Consider the following 17,874-nt stretch of genomic DNA (forward strand, 5'->3'; position numbering starts at 1 on the left):
CAGGAATGCAACCGAATTTGTTTACATTATCTACCATTCTAGGAGCTTGCGGCAAAATGAGGTCTCCTGTTCCAACAATGATGCTCCATGGACATATCATAAAAACAAAAGCAGACGTAGATATAGCTGTTGGGAATGCTCTTGTTGATGCTTATGCTGGAGGGGGGATGACGGATGAGGCATGGTCAGTTATGCGTTTGATGAATCGTAGAGATCCCATCACGTACACAAGTTTAGTCGCAAGACTAAACCAGAAGGGGGATCATGGAATGGCATTGAAAGTTTTCATTCACATGCGCAATGATGGGATTGAGATGGATGAGTTTAGCTTGCCATGTTTCTTATCAGCAGCAGCTGGCTTAGGCACTATGGAAACTGGAAAGCAGCTGCATTGTTACTCTGTCAAATCAGGCTTCCAGAGATTTAACTCAGTTTCAAACAGCTTAGTTCATTTGTACAGCAAATGCGGTAGTACGCACCATGCACATAGAGCTTTCAAAGATATGAATAAGCCAGATCAGTTTTCATGGAATGGTTTGATATCTGGTTTGGCATTGAATGGATATATATCCCAAGCTCTTTCCGCTTTTGATGACATGAGGTTAGCAGGAGTTAAACCTGATTCTGTCACACTCTTATCACTGATTTCTGCTTGCAGCCATGGTGGCTTATTGGATCTAGGTCTTGAGTATTTCTATTCTATGGAAAAAGCATACCACATAACACCAAAATTGGATCACTATGTGTGTTTAGTTGATCTCCTTGGTAGAGGTGGTCGTCTAGAGGAAGCTACGGGAGTTATCGAAACAATGCCTTTCGAACCAGACTCTATGATTTGTAAAACTTTATTAAATGCTTGCAACTTACATGGAAATGTTGCATTAGGAGAAGATATGGCTAGAAGGTGTCTTGAGCTTGATCCATCTGATCCTGCAATATATTTGCTGCTTGCGAACTTGTATGACAACGCTGGACTCTCCGATTTTGGAGAGAAGACACGTAGGTTGATGAAAGAAAGAGGTTTAAGGAGAAGTCCTGGACAGTGCTGGATGGAGATAAGAAGCAAGATTTGTCACTTTTCCACAGGAGAGAAGATCAACGATGATGAAGTTAATGAAAAGCTGAAGTTTCTTGTAACTGAATTTAGGAATAGAGGGTATCCATACCAAGAGAATGAAGATATGTTATACCACTCAGAGCAATTGGCAGTTGCATATGGTGTTCTTAATGTACCAACTATGGCTCCGATACGCATAAACAAGAATTCTCTGATCTGCCCTCACTGCCATACTTTTATAATGCTTTCAACACAAGTGATTGGGAGGGAGATAATTGTAAGGGATGGGAAACGATTCCATTTCTTTAAGAATGGCAAGTGTTCTTGCAGAGGTCACTCATGATGCAGAAACGTTTCCTTGTTTTTTTTGCTAAATATATTACATTGATGATCCTTGAATTTTGAAGGGAAGATAACAAATATTGTTGATGTAACATAAGTAAGCTGGTTTTCACTTGCATATAAAATAGGTTCTAAAAGTTTTCAGAAAACAATCTGAAGCCCTGAGCTCTTAGAGAAGATGCAGAACAATTTGGAAGCTTTTCCACAACAAAATTAATCTCCATGTTGAGTCATATAACTGGACAAATGCCATGTTATGTTGGAAAAGAGTAACTGTCCACTTTCAGCATGAAAAGAATTGGACGAGCAGAAACTTTTGTGAATTATGAATTGACGTTCTTATATTACATTGTTTTTAACTAAGAATTACTCAATCTCAAATTTCCATTTGCTTTATATTTTCTTTTGGCTCTCAGAATTTTGAAATTAGATCTAACTAAATGTGTGTAGGAAGAGAGATACAGAGACAAAACAAAAACAAAGTGATAAATGTGATATATTAGTAATGTGATAAGAAGAGAGAGATAAAGAGAAAATAAAATATTGAATAAACGTAGAAAAATTATGGTGTCCATAAATCATAATTGTTAAATATATATATATATTCTTATATTATCCAGTTCTAACAAGAATAAAATGTTGTGAAGGTATATTATAAACAATTCAATAACATACATTTACATTTTAGAAAAGAGGATTATATTGTAGCTACAATTGTGAGAGTAGTTGCCAGTTGCATCAGATCAAGTGTTCACATTTTTTAAAGAAGATATTTCCTTAAAGAATCTCTACATGAATAAATTTCATTATTTTGCATTCAATTTTCTTCATTGTAAAGAATAGGTATTAAATCCTTTAATTGATGTGCATAGCAGATTGTTGAGGAACTATTGTACGTCAAACATTGAATACTACGACTTTTGATATGGCAATTTAGAATCAGACAATGTTTATGATTCACGCACAATTTCAATCAATCGGTCATCAATGCAAAACGCTATAGGGAATTACAAAGATGCAACCACAAAACTCAAAAACATATTTATATATTTAAATTTAGTTATTTATAATAAATAAACAAAATATAATATGTGGTCTTTGAAATTATTTAATTGTACAGAATTAACAACTAAAACATTTCATTAGTTAAACGATTTTTACTAGAACAACGACAAAAATCTAGACACGCAACAAACTAATCAAAAGACACTTGTTGGTGTTACTTCCAAATTCAAACAAACCACCCCATACAAAGTGCACCACTTGTTGATTTAAAAAATTGTTAGAATTAATCAACAGCTTTACGATTAAAGAAAGAAGATCCATTGTTCTCCCTAATGATTCATCGGTCCTTAAATCAATATATTGATATTTTGAGTTTGAAGAGATTAGAGGAGATGGGAATGAAGAACCATAATGACAAGGAATGAAGGTGGAGACGATGAATCACTAATATTCTCCAACAAATATTATGATTACTAGATTGAGATTGTGGTGCTGAAGAGGAGCAAGGAGTTGAAAGGAAATCCACAATTTTTTGAGTAGCTAATTATTTCATTTTAGATATTTGTTTTAGGTTAATGCTAACAGCACTTCTTGATACAAAAATAAAAATTTTGTAACAAAAAAGAATAAATTTTGACATTTCATAATATACCATTTTTAATACATTTTTTTATGTAAATTTTTTATCTTTAAATGTTAGACACTTGTTAATATTTTCATTTATTTTATAAGTAGTAAATTAGTATTAAAATTCAAGTATAAGTATAATATTTGTAACAACTTTCATATTTTATAGAATTTTGTGTTGGGGGTGTCTGCAATAGGTTAGAACAGTTATTTACTTAAATAATATTATAAAAATAATATTATAAGAGATTTTGATATTAAATTTTTAGATAAATTCTTAAGACATTAAATACAAGAGTTAATTGTCGCAATTAAACCAAACCCCACAATTTATCGTTGGATACCATAATTTAAAGGCATGTTATTTCTTCTTATTTCATTATTATTTAATTAATTTAAATTTTAGATTATTTTTGTATTATGGACACGGATACCAACTTTTTTTTATAGTATGTCAAATAATCCAACTTTTTTTATTAATGTGTTTGGATTGACATGTTAATATTTGACAACTACAAAATACTTTAATTATAAAGATTTTAAAATCATTAACACATAAAATTAATTACATAATTTATTAATTTTTTTAATTAGAGCAAACAAATGCATGAGTACTTATAATAAAAACATAAATAATATAATAAAACCTCAAAGTTTAACCTGGTCAACAAAAACAATCAATTTTAGTTTTCTAAATATTTTATTATTTTTATTAGAGACAAGAAAATATTAATTTTTTTTGACGTGGCATCTGTTTGTTGGAAATTTCTTACATTTTATTAGGTGCATCAGTGAAGAGTTTTGAGATATGGCGAATCAGAACCACACATCCATATGCTTGATTACAATCAAATAGTCAACACATATAGTGATGTTACTGCAAAATCTCAAAGATGTAACCACACAACTCAAAGATAAACCTTATATATTTAAATCATGGACAAAACTACATGATGCATTTTTTTAATTAATGTTGGTTAGGGTCGATCCCTATAAGGTCACTCAATCCCTCACTTTAGTTCTCAAAACTCTGACCCAAAATAAAAGCCTTGCAAGAAAGTAACTCAGACGGGGAATGCAAATAATTGGACAACATATGTTGTTGCCCTTATGGATTCGAACACATCCCAAGTCAACTGCCAAAAGTAGTTTGAGATTTTGCTATGTACAAGATTCTTTTTTATTGACTAAAATGGCGCACTTGCATGTTGGTTCAATACAAATGTAAAACTATTTATCACACTCTATCTCAATTAAACTCTATTGAATTATGTAATTTTTATTTTCCTAAAAATGGTAAAAAAAAAATTATTATTATTATTACTTTCAATATTTATGAGTGGTTACATTTTTTATTTTCTTAAAAACACTTTTTAAGACACATAATATTATATTAATTTCTCTTACATTAACAAGTTCTAATAAAATTAAAATTTGATTTAGACCATAAAAATATGTTGAACGGCCATGTTGTTGATGTTGTTCTCCAACAAAAATGCATTTTAAAGGAAGAACAACATGAACAAATAACACATAAGAAAATGCAAGGTGAGGTAATATTGGGTTTGGTGCATGTTATAAATATGTTTTGATTGTTGTATTATATTTTTAAATTCATTAAGTTTAATTCATTCTTACTCCTTATAAGATGAAAAATAAATATTTTTATGAATTTAAAGATTTAATTCGTATACACTGACAAAGTAAATGTTAGACAATTTCAATTGTCAAATTATTATTTTTAACTTTTATAATAGTTAAGTCAAAAGTCACAACTATTAATAATTGTGATGTAGTGGATGTAAGTGCATAAATTATGTTTAAATTATTTACAAAATAAAAAGTCAAGCATCATTGAGGGCACTAATTAGTTTAATTGGCCATGACTATGACTAGGTATCATCAGCTTCTTCATCAGTTTCAATTTCCATGTCCATATCCTCTTCTTCTTCAACCAAAGAGTATGGAGCTGAAGAGGAGGAAGAAGGAGAAGTTATGGTGTTGGATTGACTAGAAGTTGAAGTGGACAAAAGCATCGCCGGAGACTTGGTTCGGGTACTGCCGGCGAGTGAGTTCCTATGGGTAGGTCTGGGGTGTGTGTGGTCTCCTGTGTATGTTACAATGAACATTTCTGCTTCAGAGTTGCTCCTTTCAACTTGCTTTCTTGCTGTACAACCTTTCGAACTGCTACATCTATAATAGTTCCTATTACATGTACAACAACAAATTATTCATAAAACATACTATACTGTTCCGTCTTAAAATATAACTTAAAATTGATTATATTTATATCAGAAGTTCAATTAAAGTCCGACTAAAAATTGTTTCAGTATAAAAAGAAATTTATTATGAAATTGGTTTTTAGTACAATTATGTGTACCTTGGATATGGAGAACCTTTGATGGGTTTTTGTCCATATTTACGCCATGCCCATAAATCTGCTGAGAGGTTATCTGCAGTTACGTGACACACCATTTTCCCTTGTTGACTTTTTCTGTTGAATAGGAAAAAAGAAAGTATATAATTTTTTTATAATAGAAAATTTATAAATTTAAATAAAAATATAAAATGTAAAAGCATATTTTGTATAGTGATGAAATATTAGTTCCATTATTTGAGTAATGAATAATGATGAAATGAATGAAATGTTTGATTATTAGAGGAAATTAGAAAATTTTGTACCTTTTTCTTGATCTAGGTGTTTGAGGTTGGGTGTTTGGGAAGACAATGGAAGAATTGTTTTGGAGTACTTGAAATTCTTGTTTTTGTTGTTGTAATTGTTGGGTTTCTTGCACAAAAGGAGGCCAATTGGTAGAGGGAAGATGGTGTTGTTGTTGTCCAATGGATCTTGCAATATTATTAGGGGAATTGGGATTGATACCATTATCACTAGTGGTAGTAGTAGTGGTGTTTGTGGTGGTGGGGTTAAAAGATGTGAATAATTGGTTTAACTCTTGAATCTCATTGGCTATAGGTTGCACTATATTGGGAAAGGAAAATGCCTCATATTCTAATTCTACCTTGAAATTAGAAGAGGAAATTGAAGATTGTGTAGTTTTATTGGTGGTTGTAAATGGATTTTCTTTTGTAGTAGTATTGGTGGGTGATTGGCAGCTTCTAACTATGGCAAACAAATCCCAATCCTCATCCATTATTAAATGCAAATTAGGGATGAGATATAATAGCACAAAGATATTATTTTTTTCTTCTTGGTATGGTTAGAAAGTTGGGAAAATTGGTGTGGTTTTTTTGGACTAATATTGAAGGAACTAAATAAGGAGCAAAATCTTAGGCAAAAGGGAGAAAAAATTGAAGGACAAAAGATGGCGCTGACTTTTGAGGGTTAGTGCAAAAATTATAGAGACAAAGTGAAGAGGATGAAGCAAGAAGGATGGTGTGGAGCATGAGTTGAGTAATTAATCATTTTTATACTAGAAAAAATTGATTGACAAGTTATTAAGAGAGAGAAAGAGGAGAGAGAGAGATGTGTGTGAAAGTGGAATCTTGTGAAGGTTGGAGGTTGTCGTGGATTGGAGGAGCTTGAGATGTTTTATTTGTTCCTCTGAAAATGCCAAATTCAATTGCCTTTTTCATTGACATTGTGAAAATGTCAAAGGGGGACCTAAACAAAGATGACCATGATTCGGATGCCCCTAGCTAGAAAAGTTCCTACACTCACTATCGGTGTGTTATAACTATACTGTTTTTTTTAATTAAATTTTGAGTGAAAGAATGCTATTTGATCATAGTAGTATTTTTTATTTATTTATATTTGTCTCATTCCAAATTCATAATATATTCTTTTGTTGTATAATTAGATGTTGTAATAATTTTTTTTTGGGAACAATATTCATCTATATAAATTAATGGAGATTTAATTTATATACGTAACAAATTATTAGTATATATCAATTACACTTTTCAGTCAATATTATAAGAAAAAAAACTACTTTCATAAATATTAGAAAAATTATTTAAATAAAATTAATCTTTTAGATGTCACGTAAAAACTTAAGTCAAATTTATTAAATTATTTATTTTTAATGTTAAATATTTAATAACCTATTATTTTATTTTTTAAATAAATAGTTTTCACGTAAATTTAATTTACTTTTGTATTTTTATCTTTGATTTTGTCGTTTGAACGCAATGTTGTGTTGTTCGTCATTATAGTGTAACTTTATTTATTTTCTCGTATTGATGTGGTATTTTTCAAGACAAATAATTTGTTTTTTTTTTTCCGATAGGTACTATATTTTGAGCAATTAACTTATAGAAGCTATCACAAAAGTCAACATCATCGCAATCTTACATATAATTTGTCAACACATGATTATATTTGTCACGTTAGAGATTATCTATAATCGATATAAGTGAACGTTAACAAATGTTTTTTATAAATTAAAATATTAATTTAATTTTTAAGATTAAAGTTTTTGTTTTGTAATTTATCATTGGTTTCAAAAATATTTATGTATATCATTATTAGTGTCATTGACCATATGTGTTTTTTTAATTTTTAACCATTAATATTGATCTCAAAATAGATAGAAAATGTTTCAACTTATAATTAATTTGATTGTATTATTTTAATTTTAATATTTAAATGAAATTTATTTTTCTGTAAAAAAATATCATAAATGAGGAAAGGTCCTTTTTTGTTTTTGTGGATTTTTTTTTTGTCAGCAATAAAAGATAGAAAGAAAATAATCAGAAAATGAAAAGAATCATTTTGAATTTTTGATAAGAAATTTAATATTTACAATACAAAGCATGAGAAATAATAGAAACAAAAGGGGACCAAAAAGTGGAGCAACAAGACAACAGTTAAGTTTCCAGAAATAAAAAGATCCCAAAGTAATATAAAGCATACAGGAAAAAGAGAAGCGTAGGAAAGAAGGAATAAAAATTATATATGCTAGTAAAAAAATAAAAGTAAATGGTCTGGGTGCAATGAAGTTTGGTTTTTACATAAGGAATATGAAGGTATAAGTATCCAACTAGAAAGCACAATATATACGTCATGAAAATATTAATTGAAATTAACGACTCCAATAGCTAATGCTAGTTAAATATAAAAAGAAAATAAAAAATAAATTTTGATGCAAAAATATTACTTTTTATAATCTTCAAAGAATTACATTATTTTTTTTTTATTTTTTTTTATTTTTACATTTGAGTTCTTAATAAATATTTCTGGAGTACTCGATAACAATTGCTTAAAAAATAAAGAATATGAATTAAAAATTATTTCTATGGCATCTTTGATGATAGTGAGTAAAATGGCAGTGGAGGTGATCTATACATATAGTTTAATTGACGAGCCTAAAATTCTTCTCCCACAAGGGTAATTATTAAAAGTACGTGGTAATAAAAATTGATTTTAAATATGTAAGTAAATATGAGAATATGTGAGGTTAGATAGACTTTGAAATGATTGAGTTATTAACTTTTTAAATTTAAGTTTAGTTTATGATCTATTATAAGTTTTTTTTTTCGGTCTCATCTGATCTGATCTTTTTTTAAAATTTGGTCTAACATGAAATTCTATTTCACATGAAATTATTTTTATATATGAAGAAAATTAATAAAATTATACTTTTTTTATTCAATAAATACTAAGTCACTAAAAAATAATAATATTAATAAATAATAATAATGATAATAATAATATATAAACCGATTTAATAAAAAATTTAATAAGTATAAGTCTGATCTATTTAAATTAATATGTTTAAACGAACTATAAATTTAACATTTTTATTCAAAAAGTCAAACTAGACTTTAGGTAAGTTGGACTATAAAACTCTCAGGGACTACTAGTTTATTTTCACCCTATATGTAAGTAAAAAAGAATTTGAAAATAAAAATTATATTTTAATGCATTTGTGTAAATGTGTGTTGAGTCCTAAGTTAAATGTAAAAATCACATTTAAAGTTAAAAAGTACAAATAATAACTTCAAATTAAAATAATTTACCTAAATAAAATTAATTATATTCAATAAAATGTAAATATATCAAAATCAATTAAAATAGTTTTATAATTTTAGAATCAATTTTAACTCCTCAAAAGACTTTGAAATCAAACATACACAAAATTTTAAGAAAGATAAATGCCAATTACCGAAGTACCTTTGAAGCAGAGTAGTGTGTGAAAGAAGGTTGAGTAAAGAAAGAGTTGTAAGGGACCACCACTATCATATTTGATGTAAACCCATTAATTCGTACCCTTAAACGTGGGAGGGGTCCAATTTTTTTGGTAGTAGAATGAAATCTTTCAATGGTAGTTCTTATTTCCATTAGTGTTTGGATTGGTTGACCACATGCTTCAATGCTACAAACTTTTCCTCGACCGATCTATGGGGATTAAAATTAAAATAGGCTAGGTCCAAGTTAAAAACATTAGTAATTGAGATTTTCTGTAAATGGAGAATATTTCTACCCTTTTTGTAAAGTCCAAACTCGACTGATTAAAAATATTTAAGTTTATCCTCATTTCTTATTTGTTATAAGCTTATTTTTTTTATATTTGTTTGGATTTTTTTGTAAAAGAAATTTCTGATATGACTTATTACTTTAGAGTCTGTTTCATATTAACTTTTTAGAAAATTGATTTAATTTAGTTTTAGATAAACTAATAAACAAATCTGTCTATAAAATTGAATTTATTTTAAAATATAACATAATATCTTAGAAAATATAATTTTTATGATATTATATTAAAATTCTATATTTTATAATAATTAGTGTAGTTGAGTTTGTGATTAAGTAGAAAAAGAATATGTATATAAAAGTTAAAGTTTAATATTTTTTAATTCCTATAAATTTTGATAACTTCAATTTTGGTAAAGTTAAAAAAATATAATTTTTAATTCATATAAAATTATCATGCTTGAAGTTTTAGCTTGTATTTTGAAAAATGAACATTTTCATGGACAATTTTCACGTCAAAGCATAATAATCAAAACCTGTGTTTAATAGATCATTAGTCGCTATTGATGTGAGCCAATATAAATTATTGAATGTTAGGTCAAATATTTTTTTGAGTTCGAACTGTGTACTTTGTAGTTGTGTAAGTTAATTATAGTGTAATTTATCATTTATACTAAAATAAAAAAGTTCAAAATTTAGTTTTGAAGTCATATTTTAATATATATTATCATAAATTTTATTTTTTATTTTGATAATTGAATGTATCAGATCAGTATCCTTGACATTTGTAATTAGTAGAGCTAATTGAATGCCTTTCATAAATGCATCTAATATTTTGAAAATAATTTTATATTTAGTGATAATTTTTTTCATTGAGAACTTATAATTAGGGATTGAGAGTATATATTTGACGTCATTACTTAGCTTATAATAAATAGAAAAAACTACTAACATAGTGTGACAGTTGATGAACAATTGAGTCCACTGAATTAAGCATGGGGTCATTAGTTCAATTTATAGCAAATGCATATAAAATATCATAGATTAAAAGAAATCAATCCATTAAATAAATTTCTGTACCTCATAGGATTAGACTCTAATTTTTGAACATGAATACTTTGAAAAAAAAAAAAAAAACCTGCACTATTTATCTGATGTTGACTTAAATCGCACATGTTTTGGTGTAGTGTCTATTAGATACATCAACTATCCTTGTACCATGTCAAAATAGAGGGAGAAAATAAGTAATTTTTTATTTAAGAAATAAGAGTGATGAATAAACTATTTGCAGTTTGGGTTGTAATCCAATTACCATGCTTATATGATGTGTACAAGCATGCAGTTATAGGCCACACTTTGGAGCATACAGTTATAGTGCTTGACTATTGCATGCACATAAACTCGTTATAGATTAAACAACAATATCACACTACTGACTAACAATATTACGTTTATGGACCACAAAGTTAATTAATTACATATGTATAATGTACGACAAAATTAAAATCATGAGGGTGGGAATAAGCCATGAGTTTTATAAAATCTAGTATGACTTGTTATAGATATTTTTCAAGAAGCATTTTTATGGTGTTGACAAAAACATAAAAACCTATTTAAGAGTGTGTTTTATAATTATGTCTTTGAAGATGTCATAAGTTTATTCCTAAATAAGCATTCTTAGTCCTTATATAGGCAACCATGTTTAAATCTTTAAAGGGATAAATGAACATATAATTTTAACTCCTTAAAAGAACTAGTACAATATTCATAGTAATAAAACAATATCCATGGTATAGTGTAAACAATTTTTTTTGTCAAAGGATTCCATATTATCCGTATTATTAGTATTCAAATTATAAGTACCACATTGTCAAAATTCTTGAGCGGCTGATTATATGTGTTTGGACACTCATTCTTTGAGCTAGTTTTTAGGAGTGAGATCCAAGTTCATTTAACAAAGAGATGGATTAAACCCAAGCCAAAAAACATCTACAACAAACGACTTGAAGATAGACAAATTACAGCATGCATAGTATCACATCAAACATACAACAATACAATGCAAAGACAGTCTACTGTAAAAGAAAACAAATTGAACAACTAAACTTCTGATGCATCTTAAAACCTACAAATAGAAAGAAAGGGCATAGTAATCCTCTTCAAAGTCCAAATAATCCATATTATAAAGGTTCAGAGAGTACCAATTTAATGGTGGACCGAGTCCATTAGGGTTTTCAGATTACTCAAATTGCAGAAAGATCAAAACATCCCTTCAATAACTCTTAAATGATTAAATGCGGTGGTCCGATTAGGATCAGACGGTCCAAATTTCAAGCATTTCTTAATTGAATTCTTAATTGAATGGCCACAAATGTTTCCACTACATGACAACATACAATCCCAATCCTAGTTTTTCTCTATTTTGTGTAACTGATATGACTCAAGTGCATGGGACCTAGTCTCTCCCAAAAGACTAGTTTCTTTAGTGGAAGAGCCTCATGTGCAGTGAATTAAGTACTACATTGAGATTATATTTTTATTCAAGGATTTAATTCGTATACACTGTCGACATCGACAATGTTATATCATTAAAGATATTTGACTTTTATCATAGCTACTTGTAAAGTCATGTCCATGAATGTTGTGACGTGCGGACAGTGTAAATTTTTTTACGCTTACGGTGCATGACAATTAAACTCTTTATTCAATATATGGGTTGTAATAGTAACTTGGATTTTCATAATGGGTTTATCTGTCATACGCCAATTTTGCCAATGCAAAATTTACCACATAGAATGATATAAAGCATAAAATCATATGATACTTCTATTTAAATCACACTCCATATTTGATACTGTCAACAAGATGACTGGTTAACTCCATTCTTCAGGCATCGCAACATGGCTCCCACACATTCTTAACCAAACTTCTAATTTGTTCACTGTCTTTGATAACTAAACCCCCTAGACTCATGCAACAGTAATATGGTAAAAATGCATCTAGAAAACAGTAGTTATATAATTCTAACTTATTTAGATGCATTGCATTATGAGATTTATATACAATCCTACAAAGACTAGAGAAGAGACTACATTACAAGCTGTAATAGTAAACCATATGAAAATTTAGAAGTTATATCTTTTATTTTAGTCCATATTAGAAGTTGCACAGAAATTATATCCCCTTGTACAAGTAACTGCTTCATCTTATCAAACACAACATAAAAAACCTTATTGAACTATTAAACTATTAAGCATAAACTACATTCAATATAATTTACCTATCTCTTTGTGTATGTCTCATAAACAAACTGTGCTGCAAGCATATCAACAACAGCAGAACCAACAGACTTGAAAACAGTAATTTCCTCTAAACTTGTTCTCCCAACTTTGTCACCACTAACAAGCTCCAACAAACTTCCCCCAATTTCATTTTTCTTGATCACTCTCCTCTCAAAAGCACCCACCAACTCCCCTGCTTCCACCATTGCAGCTTCATTATCAACAAACACTTTTCCCCTTCTTAAAGCCTCATCATCACATTCTTTCATTGAATGCTTGAAAGAACCCACCAAATCCAGATGAGCTCCAACCTTCAACCTCTCACCCTTAACAAGTGGCATTTCAGAATTAGTAGCACAACTCACAATATCCCCAAATCCAACAACCTCATCCAAACACTCAACACCCTCAAAACTCAACCCTAAACCTGAAAATTCATCACTTTCCCTCAAATTCTGAGCCAAAGTTTTTGCCTTTTCTACTGTTCTATTCCAAATCAACACTTTTCTCAAACTGGGTCTTGCTGAAAAATGAGCTCTAATCAAATGAGGTGCAAGGGAACCAGCACCAACCATAACAAGAACCTCACTATCATCTCTTGATAAATACTTAGAACCCAAACCAGAAACACAAGAGGTTCTGTAAAGGGTGAGTTCAGTTGAATCCATAGAAGCAAGTGTTTGACCATTTGTTGAATTGAAGAGGACATAGCTACCTTGAACACCTGGTAAATTGAGAGAAGAGTTTTGAGGGAAATGGGTTACGAGTTTGACACCAATGTAAGGGAAAGAAGAGGAAGAAGACCAAGAAGGCATGAGGAGGAGAGAAGAGTGATGAGAGAGATTGTAGTGTTGGCGAATTGGGGTTTGGAGAAAGGTTGAAACTTTGGGGAGATTGGTTTGGATGTGGTTCATTAGAGTTTGATGGGTGAGGATTGTGCGTAAGGTTTCGGTTGATATGAAGATTGGAGATGAAGAAAAAGAAGAAGCCATTGATGAAAAATTGTGCAGTGATTGAAGTTAGGAAGAAGACACAGAGGTTTTGTTGAGTTTGAGGGTTGAATGAGAAATCATCAATGGTGGATATTTTGTTTTTTGTGTGGAATTTTACAAGGTCAACATAAAAAAAATAGAAATTTAGAAAATACTAATTGACTAAATTAATTGAATTTAGGTAGGACAATTTCATCATTTAAATATGAGATGGCTAATTAAATAATGATTTCTTTTTATTGAATTAAATAATGAGATTTGTACCAAATAAAAAAATAATGAGATTGGTGAGTCTCTTTCATACTTAGTTCTGCAATATTAATTAAAGAAATTTTTTATATTATATATGTCAATTCCATATGTATTAGTATACTCAATATTTAAATTAATAATTAAATAATTTTTTTAAAAAAAATTATTTTTTATCAAATAAAAAGTTACAATAATTAAATATTATCTACTTACAGTATGGTAAAATAAAATAATTTTTTATGATAAAATATAAAGAAAATCAGTATAATATTTATATATAATATGATATTTTTATCTATAAAAAATTAATAAAAAGTTATTTAATTTATATAAATAATTACTAATTTATTGATTTAGATATTAGATAGTAAATATGCCAAAACAACTCGAATTATAAATAAACTATAAAAGCTCTCATGAAATATTAAAATTGTGCTCTTTATTACTTTTTCGTTTTTCAAATTTTTATTTCTCTTTCTCATAACAATCGAGAAAGATAATTAATTCATATGTTCTCTTTGTCATACATTTCTTTAGGTCTTTTTATCGTACAAAACTAACTGCATTGACTTGTGTGCAACTTATTAAATAAACCGAAAGAAGATAAACTTAACTATAAGATTTAAAAAATATACTTGGTACTATCTTAGTAAAAAAAAAAAACTTGGTACTGTATTTATCCCTAATACTACTAAGAAATACCTTTTGTATAAAAGTTATCTCTAAATATAATCTCTAATTCAAATTACAGAATGAGGTTTGAAAAAGAGAAAATTAAAATAATTCAAAAAAGAAAATACTAACAGGTGTTATTAGAAAAATTATTAAAAAAATAAAAAATGAAATATAATGTTAAAATTTGTGCATAAATATCTTTTGTATGAAAATGATCTCTAAATATAATCTCTAATTCAAATTACTAAATGATGTTGAATACATTGAAATCTTAAAAAATATATTTTCTCTCAAAAACTTTTTATTTATTTATTTTGTCCTTAGACCCAAATAAAAAAATAGCAGGGATTAAACAGTACACACCTATAATATTGAAATAGAGTAACAAAACTTGTATTTTTTTTCCCATTGGTAATAACCCAGAAAAGAAAGGATCTGGTTGAAATAGACAAGTGTTCTACAACAAACAATTGCACAAAAATTCTACAATATGATACGACAAAAAGAGTGAATCTATGAAAGAAACAAAATATGTTACATTCATAATTGCATACATAAAAAGTATTGAAGCAAATTAACCAAAAGAAAACAGAAAAAAAAAAAAAAAAAAAGTTTCAACAAATTACTTGTGTTCTAAATGCCAACAGCTAATGCATCAATCTTAGAAGAAATGCTCCAACTAGTACTAGAAAGGCTCCACTGATGATCAGAAACAATATTGTCTTCTTCAGCTACAGATGAAATGCAACCACCAACACCACATTTTGCTACAATCCTTACACTTTCAATCAACTCTTTTGTTCTACCCTCTTGTCCCAAAATTTCCACCAACTGTTCTGGACTAATCACAAGCTTCACTTTCCAAAACTTATTGCTACTTTTGCATCTTTTACTAACACTTCTTCTACTATACAAATGTTCTCTTTCTCTTGAACACTTTTTGAGAAACCTCATTCCCTTGGTGTAATCTAAGGACATTCTATATGGAGCAGGGTACGAGGTTGTTGGTAAACTGTTTGATCTAACATGTCCTTGTCTAACAACATGTTGTTGTTGTTCACTTGATGTTTCTACATTGTTGTTGATTGGAAGCAAATAGTATGATTGTCCTGTTTCTAACTCATCGAATTGGTTGAGTGGTTTCCAGAAAAGATCATGGCTTTTGAATATGGCATGACCAGGGAACTCTTTGGTGATGAAACTTACTGTTATTGGTGCACTGAATTCCATTATTCCACCGTTTGATGTTGTTACTTTGATTGTTGTATCTGAATCTGCCATGGCCCCAAAGAAGCAGTTTCCCATGTTAATTAGAGGTTCAAAATTATGTTGGTGATGTTCTTTGTGTTATGGTATTGACTATTGATAGTGTATGCTTAGAGGGAATTGTAGAGCGGGAAACTTGTGGAGAAATAAAGTTGCATTTGTTTTGTGGTCGGTTAGATTCTTGTTCTCTACTTTGACAAAAGCTAGGCTAGAACTAAATTAAAGGAGAAAAAGTGGCCTCCTATAATCATGCATTTCTTATAGGATTTCTGTACACATATAAGATAATTTATTTTTTTCTTTCGGCTTAATTGCAGTTTTGATCTCTTATTTTAGTTGAATCGCAAAAGTAATTCCTTCATTTTATTTATCTCCAGTTTTGGTCCCCAAACAAAAATTTTGTCCAAAACTTGATAAAGTTTCATTTTTTCAAGTCACATCACACCATTTATAATCATAGATTTCAGATACAATTGTTGCACCACGAGATCTTGAGGCATAATGTAACTTAAATAAACACACAAAAAAATGAAACTTCATCAAGTTTTGGATTAAAATTCTGTTTGGGGGACCAAAACTGGGTATAAATAAAATTGATGAACTACTTTTGCGATTCAGCTAAAATTGAGGGACTAAAACTACAATTAAGCATTTTCTTTTTGTATTGATACTATTTTTTTTAAGGGAGATGATTTCTCATCATAATATAAGGTGCAATCGAGAAGTTACTAAATAGTTATGATTCAAATTTAAATTTTTTTAAATAATTTATCTTTAATAGAGATTATTAACCACTTAAGTTCAAACATCAGATTATTAAAATAGTTTATCTGATGCAAAAGTATAATTTTATAATCTATTCATCCTTAAATATAAACACCACTTTTATTAAGAAAAATTGATAATGTAGTTAATGTATTTATTTTATATAGAAATATGACTAAAGTGTCATTTGTGTATAGATGTATTTAATATTGATTTTCATATTTCAAAATAAATTAATAATACTAATTAAGGTTATATTTGAAAAAATAATAATAAATACACTTAGTAATTTTAAAAAAAAAATTATATTCAGAAACAATTTGTATTCAATAAATGCTTATAATTAAAGACAAATGAACAAGAGGTAGTTGATAGTATAAGATTTAAGAAACACCATGATGAGAATCAAAATGTTAAAATAAATAAAATTAGTTAACAAGTCCTATTTACTCAGCTGATGGCCATTGAACATCTTTCTTTAGAGCTAAGTTACTGTTAGCATATAGTGCATTGGAATGAACATTAGATTTAGACATAGTTATTGCTTGTGCTTTGTAGTGTACTATTACCAATTTTTACATGATTTACTACTTGGTCAAAGTAGAATGAGGTAAAAGAAGCATACTATGTTGCTTTAGAAGTCTTTTTCAAAATCAATGTTGGTCCCACTAGGTACTGTTACTTGGCCCACTTCATTGGCCTTTTTCTTTTTCATTTCGGACATTTGTCCTTTGTTGATCAAGGTATCAACAGACACAACTATAAATCCGTTTTGTTGCCTTTGATTATGGAACCAAATTACTAACTCCAGAAAAATGTCACTAAGAAATTATAAAGTTATTTCGTCTTTTTTGCCCTCTTAATTTCAAACTTGTATAACATCGTTTACATTTCAATTTAAATGTTACAAAAGGATTAAAATAAATTGAGTCGAACAGAAGGATTAATCTTCTATTATTTGACAAAGTAAAAAACATTTTTACTTTGCATCCACATTTTGTGTCTTATATTGTGTTGAGTAAACTTTTACTTTGCATCTTTGTTAGGAAAGGTTTAGCAAAATCAACTTGAAAAACAAATTAAATATATTTGGAAAAGAAAATTTAATGAGATAGTGTACTTTCGAAAGGTAATTTAATTTTTTTAATGAAATATGACAATGCTGAAGTGGTAGGTCAA

General features: G+C 28.8%; 4 protein-coding genes across 4 annotated transcripts in view; 1 reads left to right on the forward strand and 3 right to left on the reverse strand.

Moving 5' to 3' along the window:
• The window catches only part of LOC101508859 (pentatricopeptide repeat-containing protein At5g52850, chloroplastic), a 3,893-nt gene extending 2,397 nt beyond the window's left edge, over positions 1 to 1,496 (forward strand). Inside the window, exon 2 of the mRNA XM_004496459.4 lies at positions 1 to 1,496. Coding sequence (XP_004496516.1) covers positions 1 to 1,400 — 1,400 coding nt within the window. The 3' untranslated portion in view covers positions 1,401 to 1,496.
• A 3,341-nt stretch (positions 1,497 to 4,837) lies between these two features.
• Positions 4,838 to 6,595, reverse strand: LOC101509183 (WRKY transcription factor 22). The gene is made up of 3 exons (XM_004496460.4): positions 5,714 to 6,595; positions 5,412 to 5,525; positions 4,838 to 5,236 (listed from the first exon to the last, which is right to left on the reverse strand). The coding sequence occupies exons 1-3, from the start codon at positions 6,181 to 6,183 to the stop codon at positions 4,924 to 4,926; spliced, it is 897 nt and encodes a 298-aa protein (XP_004496517.1). The 5' UTR covers positions 6,184 to 6,595; the 3' UTR covers positions 4,838 to 4,923.
• Positions 6,596 to 12,582: 5,987 nt separating this feature from the next.
• Positions 12,583 to 13,873, reverse strand: LOC101509512 (protein SAR DEFICIENT 4). Its single transcript, XM_004496461.4, has one exon. It carries the CDS (start codon positions 13,735 to 13,737, stop codon positions 12,745 to 12,747), a length of 993 nt encoding a protein of 330 aa, XP_004496518.1. The 5' UTR covers positions 13,738 to 13,873; the 3' UTR covers positions 12,583 to 12,744.
• A 1,227-nt stretch (positions 13,874 to 15,100) lies between these two features.
• On the reverse strand, positions 15,101 to 16,114 carry LOC101509832 (uncharacterized). Its single transcript, XM_004496462.4, has one exon. It carries the CDS (start codon positions 15,967 to 15,969, stop codon positions 15,298 to 15,300), a length of 672 nt encoding a protein of 223 aa, XP_004496519.1. The 5' UTR covers positions 15,970 to 16,114; the 3' UTR covers positions 15,101 to 15,297.
• Positions 16,115 to 17,874: the final 1,760 nt, after the last annotated feature.

The sequence above is a fragment of the Cicer arietinum genome, chromosome 4 (assembly GCF_000331145.2).
Source record: "Cicer arietinum cultivar CDC Frontier isolate Library 1 chromosome 4, Cicar.CDCFrontier_v2.0, whole genome shotgun sequence".
NCBI classification, from domain to species: domain Eukaryota; kingdom Viridiplantae; phylum Streptophyta; class Magnoliopsida; order Fabales; family Fabaceae; genus Cicer; species Cicer arietinum.